Source organism: Mastigoproctus giganteus, chromosome 5 (genome assembly GCF_048544385.1).
Source record: "Mastigoproctus giganteus isolate SK-2022 chromosome 5, ASM4854438v1, whole genome shotgun sequence".
NCBI classification, from domain to species: domain Eukaryota; kingdom Metazoa; phylum Arthropoda; class Arachnida; order Uropygi; family Thelyphonidae; genus Mastigoproctus; species Mastigoproctus giganteus.
The window spans coordinates 118,529,009-118,546,621 of NC_143579.1; the positions used below are offsets into that span (position 1 = coordinate 118,529,009).

General features: G+C 36.3%; 1 protein-coding gene across 1 annotated transcript in view; it reads right to left on the reverse strand.

The window, feature by feature from the left end:
- LOC150085660 (protein Skeletor, isoforms B/C-like) overlaps positions 1-17,613 on the reverse strand; it is a 356,943-nt gene that overhangs the window by 146,128 nt on the left and 193,202 nt on the right. The window contains exon 3 of the mRNA XM_090373427.1: positions 5,348-5,420. Coding sequence (XP_090229553.1) covers positions 5,348-5,420 — 73 coding nt within the window. The remainder of the gene's footprint in view (positions 1-5,347; positions 5,421-17,613) is intronic.

Genomic DNA, 17,613 nt, shown 5'->3' on the forward strand with positions numbered 1-17,613 from the left:
ATTGGTGAGAAACGGAGGTACTGTCTGTTACGTGCTATCGAGATGAAGGATTTCTGTAGCTCCACTGTAACACTGTATGTATAAGGGCCATAGGTAGAACAAATAAAACTTAACAGGCCTGTGGTTCCAGGCTCCATAGATAAACAATCTCCCTATCTCTCTTCATCCAGTTCACAATAGAATTAGAGTCAAACAACACCCTTTCCTTCCTAGATGTTCTGGTGCAACGAGTAGGCTCACATCTGGAAACATCAGTCCACTGAAAGCCCATGTACACTGGCTGTGCACTGGCCAATTTACCAACTACAGGTCAGTGCATGCCCCCCCCCTGCCACCTATTCAGTACTGTATGCACACTACTCTCACAGGCCTGGATTCATTCGAGCTCCATGGGCGTCAGACAACAAAGTTTCTAATATAAAAGCCAACCTCACCAACTGTGGCTATCCTACCTGTTACTGTCAAATATTAGGAACCTAACATTCACAAATGTTAAATTCCTAACATTTGAGAATGTTAGGTTCCTAATATTTTACGGAAACCTTATATTTCAGAAACATGATAACACAAACAAGAACCCTGTGTTAGAAGAAACTGAACATCTTTAAAGCTACCTCACCTATGGGAGGGCTGATGCAACTTCGATCAGATTAGGTTACATCAAGTTTTAATCGCATTCTGTTTGATTATGGAGCTCCAGTATATGATTCTGCAAGAAAGTCTGTACTAACATTTCTTTTCCCAGTCCAACATAGTGCTTCCACTGCATCTTAGCGAAAAGTGCTGCTCCTGAAATATGCAAAAAAAAAAAAAAAAAGCCTTCCTTTACATGCCATCTGGGCATATCTTTGATCCTTGATACATATTCTTCTTCAGAAACAACCCTAATGAAAACAACAAGATGGGTATTCCACTATTGCTATCAGTTCTTTTCAACCAGAATAACTAATGACAACAATGGAATATCCATCTGGATAACATCAATCAAGATGTAAACACAATTCACGTGAATAATATGCACATCTTCATGTGACATCTACTTTTGTAAGTGAGTTAAACATTCCCAAGTGAAAGTCTGTGAAAACTACATGCAGCCTATGCCTCAGCTGATGCACAACTCTGCAAATGCAGTGGTCTTTCCCAACATCTACTGTTTCAGTCTTGCTACCACAAGAATGCAGTGTTTAAACAGCCAAACTTTATGCTATTAAAATGGCTTTGATTGTGCTTGTTAACTTTTCTGTCCACAGACCATTATTTGTACAGACTCTTTAAGTGCAGTGATGGCCCTGCAAAATTATTTCCAAAACCACATCCACTATTAAGACAAATCCAAAAAAAGAAGCAGAAATTGCAACTGAGGAAATTCAGCTTCCGAGAAAATAAACTGGCAAGAGCCAGAATTGGTCATATTCATTTACACATTACCTTTTACTGCACAGAGATGATCCTTCACACTCTTTACATTGCTACTGCTCACTTACTGTAATACATATACTTGTGGTTATGGGCAAGAATTTCTTCCTTCTGATTCCTTGCTAAGTTAATAGCACCTCTAAACTTAACCACATTATTAGAGGTGGTGCCAATTTATAGGAGCTTTCTCACATTTAAAAGCAATCAATTTATATAACTACTTCTAAGTGTTTCCTTTCCTATGCTCGTCACTCTCAAAAGTTACAGGCACAGTTTGGCCATAATAGCCCTTTGCCATTAAAATTTCCACTGCAACAACAACAACAACATAGTCACTTCAAGCTTCCAATAAGGAAAATGGTGGTACTGCATTTCCAAGATTGAAATATACAAGTAACCAATTAATTCAAACAAGCAACTATCAGTAAATCTGTGGTTGCAACTATAATGCAAAGCTTCAGTTCTATTATAATAGATCTGTTTGCTTAAATGAGTAAGGATTAATTTTTTCTGAAATTCTAAAAATGGAGAACAGATTGACAAAATACATAAGAAGTGAGATACTTCAGTGCTTTTAGATATCATGGAAACAGGAATGATTTTACAAATTAACCACTGGAAAATAGGGAAAATAACTCTTTCAACACTCTCTGAAACATAAAACTAATACATCCAAACAAAAGGAATTGAACAGATATCCAATTTGATACAAAAGTTTTGAATTTGACAGAAAGAAGCAAACTATGAATTAAGCATAATGACTTCTTTAAAAATTCTGAGAGGTTAATGATTCTGCAGATAAAGGAACCACTAGGTGGCAGTGATCACAGTGTGCTGAAGTGGGATTTACTCAAAGAGGTAACCACCATCAGGGGTAAAGGGAAGGGTTTTTGCTTTTGTAAAGGCGACTATGATGGTCTGAGACAGTATTTAAATTCTATACAGTGGGACCAACCGATGATGTTACCAACAGCAACAAAATGGGAAGCATTCAAAGAACTTATCTTGGAAGCTACTAGGCTTTACATACCAACTAAGAAATATTGTTCAAGGTTTAGGTCTAATGGATGTCAGATGAACTAATGAGACATATGGCAGAGAAGAAAAATGCATGGGATACATATAAATTAATGGGTGACATGGAAGCCTATGATAGATATAAGCTGGTCTGTAACCAAGTCACAATGAAGATTAGGCAGGCAAAGGCAGATTATGAGAAATCTTTGGCAAAGGATGCAGAAAAGAGTTTTTTACCTATGTAAACTTTAGAAGGAAAGGGTCAGATTGGTCCACTGGATATTGATGGTTCAACAGTTGAGGATCCTGCTCAGGTGGCTAACAAACTAAATGAGTATTTTGCATCTATATCCACACATGAGTTATTTAGGGAAGGGAATGCCAGAGGTGAATTGAACTCTGGCAGTGAGCTAGATGATTTTGTAATAACTGAGAGGAAAGTGGAGGAGAAATTGTTGAGGATAAACATAAAAAAAGGCACCCGGGGTGGATGGGATCTATCCAGTTATATTAAAGGAGGCAGCAAAGGAGGTAAGCAAATCCTTAGCCATAATTATGAGAGCTTCTTTGGACTCAGGGGAGGTACCCATGGACTGGAGATGCGCAAATGTGATCCCAATTCACAAAGGAGGATCAAAGGCTGATACAAATAATTATAGACCTGTGAGTTTAACTTCTGTTCCAGGAAAATTAATGGAGGCAGTGATAAAAGAAGCACTGCAGTATCAGCTAGACAAGACTTCAGTTATAGCTCGGACACAGCATGGTTTTGTTAAGGGAAAGTCTTGCCTGACCAATTTGATTGGATACTATGATGCAGTCACAAAAGAACTGGATGCAGGGAATAACTTTGATATTATATATTTGGATCTTAGAAAGGCTTTTGATACTGTTGCACATGGAAGACTGTTGCACAAATTGGAGCAGTGTGGCATTGGAGGCAAATTGCTGCTATGGATAAAGGGATGGTTGAGGGGGAGAAGACGGAGAGTGGTAATCAATGGACACTGCTCATCGTGGACTAATGTTATTAGTGGAGTCCCTCAGGGTTCAGTGTTGGGTCCATTGTTGTTTTCTGTATTTATATATGATATTGATGATGGTATATCAAGCTTAATGTCCAAGTTTGCAGACGATACAAAGGTTGGCAGGGTTGTTAAGGACACTACTGATGCTATGCTGCTGCAACAGGATCTAGAAAGGTTGAGTAGATGGGCTGAGAGGTGGCAAATGAAGTTTAATATTGACAAATATAAAGTACTACATATGGGAAACAATAACCCCAGAGCAACATATCAACTCTGTGGTACTACACTGACAGTGGTAGAGAATGAAAAGGACCTGGGGGTAATTGTGCAGGCAGATATGAAATTTTCTGAGCAGTGCAGACAGTCTGCAAGAGCAGCTCATGGTGTCTTGTCAATGATATACAGGAATTTTTCTAGCAGGGATAAGAAGGTGATTATTCTCATGTATAAGGCAATGGTCAGGCCACACCTTGAGTACTGTATACAGGTCTGGAGCCTCATTTCAAGAAAGATGTAGAGCTGCTGGAACGAGTACAGAGAAGGGCAACAAGATTAGTGAATGGAACAAAGGGGTGCTCTTATGAAGAAAGGCTTAACCTTTGCAAATTATAGTGTCTGGAGATTAGGCACCGGCAAGGTAATCTGATAGAGGTGTATAAAGCCTTGAATGGTTTGAGCATGCTCAATGCTTATGGGATTCTTCCTCTTGCTCAGAATAATCACCTGAGAGAGCATAAATTCAAATTGAGGAAAGACAGATGTAGGATAGATGTGCGGAAGTTTGTCTTTAGCCAGCAGGTAGTTGGTTGGTGGAACAGACTTCCATCCTTTGTTTTGGAAGTTGATAGCCTAAATAAATTTAAGGCTCAGCTGGTCAGTTATTTCGAACAAACGAAGGGGTGAAATGGGAGTGTTTTTTTTTTTTTTTTTTTGGCTGATGTTGCATAAGCTTGCTTTCTTGCATAATATGCCTCTTCTAATGCTAATGCAGTGTACAACCGGATTTTTAAAGGAATTTGAAAATGCTTTAGTGATAAGCTGGTGTTAGACAAAATATATCTCTTAAGGTACTAATAGATGAGAGTATTAGAAATGTACAGTCGTGCTGAAACTTAATGCTTATTGTAAATTAGCATTCTAATTTAAATTCTAATGAAAGAAAACTGAAGTTCAGTTCATTGAAGTCTATATCTCTTTTATTTAAATGCTTTTCAGTATTCTAATTGACATGTTAGTTTACTCACATAAGTGATTTTTATCATTTATCTTCTTTGCAGAAAAGTAATTCCTGGAAGATACTGAGATGAAACTCAAGAGCTTCAGCCCCAAGTGGTTATAATAGAACTGTTAATTTTGTATGTTTATCATTCATCATTCTCAAATGAAAACTTAAATCTTTATTTAGATTTAAGGGTGAAATTCAATAAAATGTTATTTAAAAAAAAACTGTAAATTTTGAACTATTCCCTGCAAATGGTTGTTATTCTATTTCATTATACTTTAAGTTTCAGGAGAGGTGATTAACAATCAATAATGTTGTGAGCTATGTTAATTCTGATTATTTATAATAAGTTAGACAGAGCAACAAACTGAAAATCTCTTATTTAATTTGGTATTTGATTCTTTATGGTATTGAATTTGAATACAACACTGGCTTACACATACAGAAACATATTAACATCTCATTTTATATCTAGGAACTAAAATCAAAATTATTGCAGCAATTTGGTTTTAATTAAAAAAAATTAACAATAACAATTTTGTTTATTTCATAACAAAATTCAAATTAATTATTTCTACATTAAAATTCAGTTTAAACAAAAAAGGGGTATAGGGGAACAGGGATAAAAAGCTAAATTACGAATATTATATTATAGTAAACTGACCTTCCATTTTCATCAGGTACCTTTGTTCCCATATAATTTGGTTCAGATCCTTTTCCAACTAAAAAAAATGCATCTACACACAAAAATAAAAAAATATATTGTTATTTAAAAATTCAGATAGGAAATCTATTTGAAAGATTCAATTTCTTAAGGGAAATTTAATTTCAAATGCATATGATTTTTTTATTTAATTTTTTTAAGTGATATAACTAGTGAATTGAAATATAATTTTACAAAAATGAAAATGAAATGCAATTATTAAAACTAATAATATAATTAGTAAATTGAAGACTGATCTTCAATTCATTAAATCTCCTTAATTGCACAACTTTTGAAGGAATAAAGTTAATAAAAAAAAAAAAAATTAAAAAATGTGCTTGTAGACTGAATAAGTTGTCTTTAATTTTCTAATTTTTTAGGCCAGTTTATGGCCTTAGATCAGACATAGTATGTGTCATTGCCACATGACCTTGGCACTAATTCAATAGTATTTGGCTGTATGTTATTTATAGGATTCAAATGGACCTTTTCAAATGGGTGGCCATCATTACGGTCAGCTGTACAGAGATACAGGTTGTTGTCTCTATATTAATTTAAGAAACACTGATTAAAGAGTATTAGAATATCTGCAAATACAAACTGGAAATGCACAATTACCTCCCTTACCTCTGCTACATCAGTGCATCACAATTAGCTAAATACATGTACAATTAGCTAAATACAAATACATGTTTTCACTTCTAATACATTCTGCCTGATAAGTGATTTTATCATTTACCTTCTTTGCAGAAAAGTAATTCCATACATTATTCATAGGCTTCATTATTTTTTCATATTGTCACTAAGAAAACTTACAGAAAATGTAATTCAGAAAAGTAACCTGTAATAGAAATGGTCATTCACTTGGTATTACTGTTAACCCACACTAGAATTAAGTAGTACTGACAAAATGAAGTTTTAGTTTCATATATTTATATAATATAAGATCATTCCACAGCCTATCGACTTGTATCAGAAGGACATATCCCATTGCATTCTAAAAAGTTTTACAATACAAGTAACCCTCATATAACACAGTAGTTTGGTTCCTACAAAATCTCGTGTAATGTGAAACTGTGTTATACGGGGCTAAGAACCAGTACAAAAAGGAGGGGTTACGTTCCAAAAGCTAACAAAAATATGCCATTTTTTTTATAACTATCGGAAACTTAATTTTTATAGTAGTAATAACTTAATATTTTAACTTTATTTTTATAATAGTAGTAACTTTAATAGTAATAACTGAACAAACTGTGATACTTATATGTCAGATAATGTACGTTCATTTAATTTTCTTCCTCTTCATCGCTGCTAAGCACAATCTCTTCTGCAGCGTCTAGATTTCGTGTACCTTCTACTCTCTTTAAAAGTCATGAACTGCACTCTCCGAAGTCACAATTATTTTTTATGGTCTCAAACAAGCACAAGTTCAATAGCACAGAACCTAACCAATAAGCAATTAATAACAAAGAAAACGGCATGCACAAGTTGCAACAAACATGATATGCACAAGTAAGATACGGAGTAATGAGTTTCTGAAAATTTATTTATGTTTTTTATATGATTGAATATTTCACAGAAGGGGAAACCATTTGACCATAATAACGTGAAAACTGACAGAATTTCAGCTATCGGTACTACAGCAAATGCAAGAAGATCGAGTTAACTACCCGTTTATAATTGATTACACTAACAGAAAAAGCCCAATAAAATGGAAACTACAAATTATTTTTATTGTTTTATGGTAGTGACTTCCAGAATGCGCTATAGACAAATATCACGAAAGTGATAACAACTAGCAAATCAACAGCAGGGATTCACAAAAAAGGAATGGAAATGTTGAAAATTTCATCTAACATAATAGCAGGGTTTCCCCAACACAAAAGCTCAAAAATACCATGTTATGCAAGATTTCCAGAAATTCTCAAACCGTGTTAGAGTGAAACCTTGTTGTAGAAGTACTGTGTTGTGCAAGGATTGCCGAAATTTATCAATCGTGTTAGAGCAAAACCATGTTATACAGGGGTTGCCTGTGGTTCATTTCATGGTAAAACTTTAGCATTAGTAGAGGCACATGAAGCAAGCTTATGCAGCATCAGCCAAAAAAAAAAAAAAAAAACAAACAAACCCACTCCCATTTCACCCCTCCGTTCGTTCAAAATACCTGTCCAGCTCAGCCTTAAATTTATTTAGGCTATCAACTTCCACAACAAGGGATGGAAGTCTGTTCCACCAACCAACTACCTGCTGGCTAAAGGCAAACTTCCACACATCTATCCTACATCTGTCTTTCCTCAAATTTCAATTTATGCCCTCTCAGGTGATTATTCTGAGGACGAATCCCATCAGCATTCAGCATGCTCAAACCATTCAAGGCTTTATGCACCTCAATCAGATCACCTTGCACGTCCCTAGTCTCCAGACACTGTGATTTGCAAAACGTAAGCCTTTCTTCGTAAGAGCAACCCTTTGTTCCATTCACTAATCTTGTTGCCCTTCTCTGTACTCGTTCCAACAGCTCTATATCCTTCTTAAAATGAGACCTCCAGACCTGTATACAGTACTCAAGGTGTGGCCTGACCATTGCCTTATACAAGGGGATAATCAACTCCTTATCCCTGCTAGAAACATTCCTGTATATCATTGACAAGACACCGTGAGCTACTCTTGCAGACTGTCTGCACTGCTCAGAAAACTTCATATCTGCCTGCACAATTACCCCCAGGTCCTTTTCGTTCTCTGCCACTGTCAGTGTATTACCCCGGAGTTGATATGTTACTCTGTGGTTACCGCTTCCCATACGTAGTAATTTACATTTGTCAATGTTAAACTTCACTTGCCACCTCTCAGCCCATCTGCTCAATGCTCAACTTTTTTAGATCCTGTTGCAGCAGTGTACTGCCATTAGAGTCCTTAAAATCCTGCCAACCTTCGTATCGTCTGCAAACGTGGACATTAACTCCGGGGGCTCACATCTGGGGAGTATGGGCTTGGCACACCCAGGGTCCTGAGCTGGATATCATCATTCTTCTCTTACTTGGTGATTCCCTACTACTTTTGACTCTCTCTCTCTCTCTCTCTCTCTCTCTCTCTCTCTCTCTCTCTCTGTCTCTCTCTCTGTCTCTCAGGGTAACTCGGGAACTTTTTTTTTTTCCTGGTGCAGCATAAGCCTCAGGCTTCCTTGCACCATATGGCTATTAATAATAATAATAATAATAATAATAATTAAGCTTGATATACCATCATCAATATCAAGGCGCTTCCGTAGCCAGGTGGGCAGGAGCAGCAGTGCGTAGCACACGCTTCTTAATTAGATCAGGGTTCGAGTCCATGACCACCAAATACGGAGGATGCGGAAAGGTCAGGGAATGCCCACCGCATATCCCTGGAGCAATATGGCCTTAGTTGCTAATGCTCCTAAAAACAAAATAACACAACAACATCAATATCATTTATAAATACAGAAAACAACAATGGACCCAACACCGAACCCTGAGGGCCTCCACTAATAACATTAGTCCACAATGAGCAGTGACCATTGATTACCACTCTCTGTCTTCTCCCACTGAACCATCCCTTTATCCATAGCAGCAATTTTCCTCCAATGCCACACTGCTCCAATTTGTTCAGCAGTCTTCCATGTGCAACAGTATCAAAAGCCTTTCTAAGATCCAAAATATGATATCAAAGTTATTCCCTGCATTGCATCTAGTTGCTTTGTGACCACATCATAGTATCCAATCAAATTGGTCAGGCAAGACTTTCCCTTAACAAAACCATGCTGTGTCCGAGCTATAACTGAAGTCTTGTCTAGATGATCCTACAGTGTTTCTTTAACCAGTGCCTCCATTAATTTTCCTGAAACAGAAGTTAAACTAACAGGTCTATAATTACGGTGTCGCCCTTTCATCCTCCTTTGTGAATTGAGGTCACATTTGCACATCTCCAGTCCATGGGTACCTCCCTCGAGTCCGAAGAAGCTCTCATAATTATGGCTAAGGGTTTGCTTACTTCCTTTGCTGCCTCCTTTAATATAACTGGATAGATCTCATCCACGCCGGATGCCTTTTTTATGTTTATCTTCAACAATTTCTCCTCCACTTTCCTCTCAGTTATTACAAAAAATGATCTAGCTCACTGCCAGAGTTCAATTCACCTCTGACATTCCTCTCCCTAAATAACTCCTCACGTGTGAATGTAGATGCAAAATACTCATTTAGTTTGTTAGCCACCTGAGCAGGATCATCAACAATTGAACCATCAATATCCAGTGGACCAATCTGATTCATCCCTTTCCTTCTAGAGTTTACATAGGTAAAGAACTCTTTGCTGTTTTTATTTGCGTCTTTTGCCAAAGATTCCTCATAATCTGCCTTTGCCTGCCTAATCTCCCTTGGGTTACAGACCAGGTTATATCTATCATAAGCTTCCATGTCACCCATTAATTTATATGTATCCCATGCATTTTTCTTCTCTGCCATATGTCCCATTGGATAATCTGACATCCATTTACGCCTAAACCTTGAACAATATTTATTAGTTGGTATGTAAAGCCTATTAGCTTCCAAGATAAATTCTTTGAATGCTTCCCATTTTGAATTTGCTGTTGGTAACATCATCAGTTAGTCCCACCGTATAGAATTTAAATACTATTTCAGACTACCGTAGTCATCTTTACAAAAGGAAAAACCCTTCCCTTTATCCTGATGGTAGTTACCTCTTTGAGTAAATCCCACTTCAGTACACTGTGATCACTGCCACCTAGTGGTTCCTTTATCTGCAGATTCTTAATGCATGAAGAATCACTACTGATAATCAGATCAAGAGTATTACTCCCTCTATTTGCTTCCCGAACATGCTGATGTAGAAAACAATCATCCAATAAATCCACAAAAGCCTTGCTAGTGTGTGAGTGACCAACCCACAAATTCCAGTGAATATCTGGGAAACTTATAAGTTATAGTATGTCTTAAAGTACTGTTTTATTGGACTAAATTAAAAAAAAAAAAAAATTCAAAAAATAGCAAGGGCTTAATTTTTCAGTACTCACCTTGATCGATCTGCAACTGTTATGGTTTGAATAGCAAGAGGTGACTAGCTTTAAGGTGATTGGTTCTTAAATTAAGGGGTTAGTAAATAATAATTATAATGGAAACGGGATTAAAATATGCGCAAGGAAGTAGAAGTGCACTAACTCCGTCCTTGATTGTCATTAAATTGGGATTCTAAATAGTGGATAAGCCAATAGTCGTAGCGAAGGATTTTTGTTAATAAACGTCTTCAGTTGGCAAGTTAAGTGAAAAGGGAATGTGTACTGTATTTAAAAAGAATTTTGTAATCCCGTGATGCACTTTGTTGCTTGCGGGAATCTCAGATTGGTGAGATTCCAAACCGGAGAAAGATTGAAGGGGAGTTTCGCATTTATAATATTTAGATCGGAGTGGTGACGAAACCATTCTATAATGATGGCTTCGAATTGTAAAATTTTGTAACTGCTTTTTAATTTTAATATGGTAATAGCTGAATCAACTAAGGGAGTATGATTGTTGGAGTGTGCATGTAAAGTAAGTTCAGTGCTAGATTGTCCATTTCTGAAGCTATTGTAGTGATAGTATGCTCTGGTATTGGATTGAACCGAATTTGGTTGTGGTACTACCAATGTAACAAACGTTACAATTGTGTTGACATTTTATTAAATAAATAATTAATATTATTCATTTCGCTTGTTGGATATTTATGTGTTTCCTTATATTTATTGAAAAGTGATCCAAGTTTGTTATAAGTGGAAAAAATAAGAGTGATGTCTATACCTGCAAATATTCGCCGAAATTGTTCAGCAAGATTACTATGATAAGGAAGGACAAGACGTGTTTTACTATTTATGATGTGTTTTATGGGGTTATTGATATTTTTTGCGATGGAAATGGTACGTTGGATTAATTTTGGAGGGTAATTTCTGGCTATGAATTTTTTTGTGAGATATTGTAACTCATTGGATAGGTCGTGTTGTGAGGTGCTGAATTTAATGGCGTTGTAGATTTGGTTATAGAGAACGGATTTTTTTATGTTGAAAGGGTGGTGCGATGTAAAATGTAGGAATGAATAATATTATTTATTTAATAAAATGTCAACACAATTGTAACGCTTGTTACATTGGTAGTACCACAAGCAAATTCGGTTCAACCCAATCATCCAATACCAGAGCATACTATCACTACAACAGCTTCAGAAATGGACAATCTAGCACTGAACTTACTTTTCATGCACACTCCAACAATCATACTCCCTTAGTTGATTCAGCTATTACCATATTAAAATTAAAAAGCAGTTACAAAATTTTACAATTCGAAGCCATCATTATAGAATGGTTTCGTCACCACTCCGATCTAAATATTATAAATGCGAAACTTCCCCTTCAATCTTTCTCTGGTTTGGAATCTCGCCAATCTGAGATTCCCGCAAACAACAAAGTACATCACGGGATTACAAAATTCTTCTTAAATACAGTACACGTTCCCTTTTCACTTAACTTGCCAACTGAAGACGTTTTTTTAACAAAAGTCCTTCGTTACGACTATTGGCTTATCCACTATTTAGAATCCCAATTTAACCCAATTTAATGACAACCAAGGATGGACTTAGTGTACTTCTACTTCTTTGCACATATTTTAATCGTGTTTCCATTATAATTATTATTTACTCACCCCTTAATTTAAGAACCAATCACCTTAAAGCTAGTCACCTCTTGCCATTCAAACCATAACAATTGCAGATCGATCAAGGTGAGTACTGAAAAATTAAGCCCTTGCTATTTTTTGAATTTATATCTGGGAAATTAAAATCCCCCATTATAAGACTCTCTGATTTACTTGTCCACTCTATTTCCCTGTACAGTTTCTTATTATACTCATCAGAGTCATTAGGCCTATAATACACTCCTACTCTCAATTTTGATCTCCCAAACTGACTCGACACTGCACTGTCCAGCGATGTCGACTGGCTTCACTTCCTTGGATTTTATGTGTTTCTTAACTAATAGCATAACCCCTCCTACCTTCCTATCCATCTTGTACACATTGTACGCCCCAAATTCCAGTTCTGCATTCCTCATATCTGTGTGACACCACGTCTCTGATATCCCAACAATATCTTCCTTTGATGTTTTAAACAATACCTCAAATTCATCAAATTTATTTACCAAACTCCTAGCACTGGTGTATACGCAAGTATACATGCACCTGTTCCTATTCTTGGCAACTGTAACACAACCCATGTGTTTACTTGTACCGCAATGACTCCCAGCAGACTCTGAAATATCCTGCATCTTGTTTTCCAGGCTTCTGCTCATTCCAATAGAAGCAGTGCAAGAATCACTTTCACCTCTTCCAGTGGCTACTGTTAATCTATTAGTCCTTGTATCCCACCAAGCTAGCAGTTTTCCGACCCACCTAACACTGCCTCAATAGCATCAGCAAATATTCTTGCACCCTTCTATTTAAGTGTATACCATCCCTGTAGAAGTGGTCTTAGCACATTATAGCCTTAGTAGCTAATGCGCCAATAAAATCAAAACCAAACCAAATCCCTGTAGAAACAGTCTCTCCTGTTAAGAAACACAGACCAAGCTGAAAAAAAATTCTACCTCTTGAGCCTTGCACAATCCTTCCAGGGTCGAATTGATCGACAAGGCTCTCATCATATACTCCCTCCTATCGTGTCTGGGCAGAATTGAAGACACTTTCAAATTCAACCCTAATTCATCGCTTTTTTTCAACAGTGACCTGTACTTGTTAAGTAATTCCACTGGTCTGCTACTCTTAATATCATTAGTGCTAACGTATACAACAATATCACCTTTTGTGCCCTTAAAAGATGATATTTGCTCTACAACGTCATCAACCTTTGCCCCTGGCAGACATACCCTGGACCTGTTCCACCTATCCTTTTTACATATCATGTTGCCAGTTTCCCTGACAATAGAGTCACCAACAACTACTAGTTCCTGTGGGACCAGCGCATTCTACCTTGGAGGTTGCCGCTGTGTTGCGTGATGATCAAGTGCAAGCTCTGGCATTGATGTGGGCAGCTGAGAGCTTGATGGGCCCCTCAATTTAGATTCTTCAAGGGCATCCACTCTGTCCTTCAAGCTCTCATGTAAGCCTATAACAACACTGAGTTGTCGCCTCATTTCCTCACACTCCTTATATCACGCACACACACACAAAGACATCCCTTGGCAATATCATGTCCTGTACCAGATTTCTCCGCAAACATCAAGCAAGCAGTGCATTTTAAAAGGCTGTGATTCAGAGGGCAACTCCCCCCACCCTCAGTTGTCCCCTGAGCTACAGTACTACTACCATTAGCTGCTCTGGTCTGAGTCATGATTTCGATTCAATTTCAATAAAATTTCAATTCCAGCACTAAATTATAACCCTAAACTTGTATCCCAACATAGTTATAACACTATATGTCTATATATTTTTTTCAGTATCGATTATTATCTCCGAGTTCCGATATATAACTTCCATATCAAGTTATGTATTAATTTATTGTGTTACGTTTGTAAAATCTAAGTCGTTATATTTATTTAGTTAAAAAGTACAATTTAATTGATAATGAAGTTGAACAAGATTAATAATTTTACTGATTAATTAATAATATTATATACTATACTATACTAAGCTAACGCTATCTAGTTCGGGATATAGTGTTGTATCGTATAACAATGGCGGCAAGTTACGAACGGCAAATCTATGGACACTTAAGTATTAATTAACTTCTAAAATCTCGCTGTCTGAATTTAGAATAAACCAAGGATCTTGTCTAGGGCTATATGCTACTTATAGAAAATAATTTAATATAACAATCAGTCAATTAAGTGGCTAAATATAGCTAAAAAACTTCTGTTCGTTTGAGCTGGAAAACTTGTAAAACTCATGGATTGGATACCCTTACCGATACCAAGTAATAACCTACAAAATCTCTATCTAAATTAAAATTTAAACTAAATATCGTAATTAGGAATATAAAGTTACTCTAGAAAATATGTTAATATGCCAATTTAAACCAATTTAAGTTAAATTGGCTTAAAAGTCAATTTAATAAAACAGAAAAAACTTATCTATTTTCTGGAGCCGTAAAAGCTTCGCCTGCACAAGGCTACTCTCATTCCCCAATTCCAAACAAATACACAATTAAGTTCTACAACCTTCCAAAAACATAAAAAAATCTGTTATATAAATCAGCGAAAAAGCTTCATCGAGTTCATAGGCTTACTTTAGAAAATTCTCAAGAGCATAAATGGATTATCTCCAGCTTAATTTGCTGCTTAAATGAAAAATCACAACAGTTGTAAACGAATTATTAATAACTCCATATTCCATTTCAAAAAGGTTAAGAGTAGGTTGTTGTAGAATTTTAGGTCTATGTTGCATCTGCAACTTAGACTATATTGCACTGGTCTTATGCACTAGTGAATGTATCCCCAGTTCACAAAGAGGGATCAAAGGGTAACATGAGTAATTACAAACCTGCTAGCTTAACTTCTGTTCCAGGGAAAATAATGGAGTCACTGGTAAAAGAAGTACTGCAGGACCATCTGGACAGGAGTGCAGTTATATTTCAGTTATAGCATGGGTCTGTTAAGGGGAGATCTTGTCTGACCAATTTGATTGGATACTATGATGCAGTCACAAAGGAACTGGATGCAAAAAATTATTTTAATATATACTTGGATTTCAGGAAAGCTATTGATACTACTGCACATAAAAAGATCTCTATACAAATTGGAGCAGTGTGGCATTAAGGAAAAGTTATTGCTATGGATAAAGGGATGGTTGAGTGGGAGAAGACAGAGGGTGGTTATCAATGGACACTGTTCTTCATGTACTAATGTAGTTGCATTTGGTGCTGGGCCCATTGTTGTTTTCTGTATTTCATAATGATACTGATGGGGGTATACATAGTTATACATGATGGCAAACACATGACCATACATGACTCTTGTCATGTATTTGTCACAGAGTTACTATGCAGGTTTGGGGGGGAGCCTCCTGTGCCATGTGAGAAGAAACACTATATTATGTCCTTTCTGTACACTTTGTACTCCCCATATTCAAATTCTGCATTCCTTATATCTGTGTGACACAATGTATCTGATATCCCAACAATGTACATATTTGATGTCTTTACCAGCACTTCAAATTCATCAAATTTACATTAAAATGTAAATTCATCAAATTTACATTACTATGCTCCTAGTATTGGTGTACATGCAAGTATACATGCACCTGTTGTTATTCTTAGTTACCCTAACACAGCCCATGTATTTACTTGTTTCATGATCACTCCCAGGAGTCCTTAAAATAATTGACACATTGCTTTAAAATGCGCTCATAATGGTAATCAACTTCCAGAGTGGAAGTGGAAGATTTGAAAACTATTGGTAAATAATTTGCACAAAACTCTTCAACATATTTAGAAGTAATAACTTCAGTACATTGATGTGAGGTAAGTCAGATTGAACTGTATGACACTATTGTCATACATCATGAAATGCAACATTAATTTTGCATTTCTTTCTATGCACTGCACACCATCCTTTTCCTTATTTGTTTGAAAATGTCTGATTACACTGCATTTCCTACCACTTGAAATTAAATTAATTTTTGTAACAGTTCATATGACTGTTGTAACAAGGCAAATATGTTACCTTTTTTAAGATTTTAGAATACATGGAAAATCTTGCAAATATGTATTCTGAAATTTTATGTTACATTTCTTTTACATCTTACTGAAAGACATTGTTAAATGGCTTCACACTAAACAAGTAATGTGAAACAACTGCATATAACAGAGAACAAAGCTATTATCCTGAATTTCTATTTTGCAACATAAACTACCACAGCACACTTGATGGCCAACTATGACAGTACAATATTCACTATTTTGTATTTTACTAGTTAACATGTTGTACTATCAAAATAATTTAAATCATAATGAGAACATTAAAGAGATCTTTTGATTTATCAGAACATGAAAATGTTTACGTGTGATAAATGGAAAATGTCTGAAGAAAAAAAAAATCCATCAAGATGTCTTTCTCTGTTGACTCATTTGATGCCAATAATGTCAATTTTTAAGGAAATTATTTACAGTTTAGTTGCATATAGGTTATTATGAAAATGTTTCTGTTAAAGTATAACTTCAGTACAAACCCGGAGCAGCTCCATCATAATGAAGGTTGGAAATATAAATTGTTTTAACATCTTTGATAATTACTGGTCCAGACCTAACTCCATGAGCTAATGATGAAAGGGATCCCAAATTCCTCTCCTTAGGTAGATCAATGTCTTCTGGTATTGAAATGTACCCAAAGTTCACCTACAACACAGAAAAAAAAAATAATAATAATAATATTACAATAAAGCATTTGAACAATGATGTTGAGCATTTGAATAAATGGCTAAGCAGAAGTAGTAGTAGTAGAGGCATGTGATGCAAGCAAGTTTATGTAGCATCAGCCAAAAAAAAAAAAAAAAAACCATTTCACACCCATTCCCACTAAAAGTTTGTCCAGTTCCTCCTTGAATTTATTTAAACTATCAACTTCCACAACAACAGGTAAAAGTTTTTTCCAGCAATCAACTACCACTGGCTAAAGGCAAATTTCCACACATCTATTCTACAACTGTCTTTCCTCAATTTGAAATTATGTCTCCTCAGGTTTGTAATCTGAGCAAGAGGAAGAATCCCACAGAATTGAGCCTGCCTTAACCCATTCAAGGCCTTATACACCTCAATCAGATCACCTTGCAGGCACCTAGTCTTCAGAGCACTTAATCCTTTCTTGGTAAGAGGACCCTTTTGCTCCCCTCAACAATCTTATTGCCCTTCTCTGTACTCACTCAAGCAACTCTACACCCTTCCTAAAATGAGGCCTCCAGATCTGCATGCAGTACTCAAGGCGTGATCTGACTATTGCCTTATACAAAGGGATAATCACCTTGTTTTCTCTACTAGCAAAATTCCTGTATATCATTGACAATACCCCATTACCTGCACTGGCAGCCTGTCTGCACTGCTCAGAAATCTTCATATCTGACTGCGCAATTACCCCCAGGTCTCTTTCATTCTCCACTTCTCTGAGCATCATCATCAGTCATTATCAATCCATTACAGGATGAAGGCCTCTCTAAGTGAAGTACGACACATTTGGTACGTTT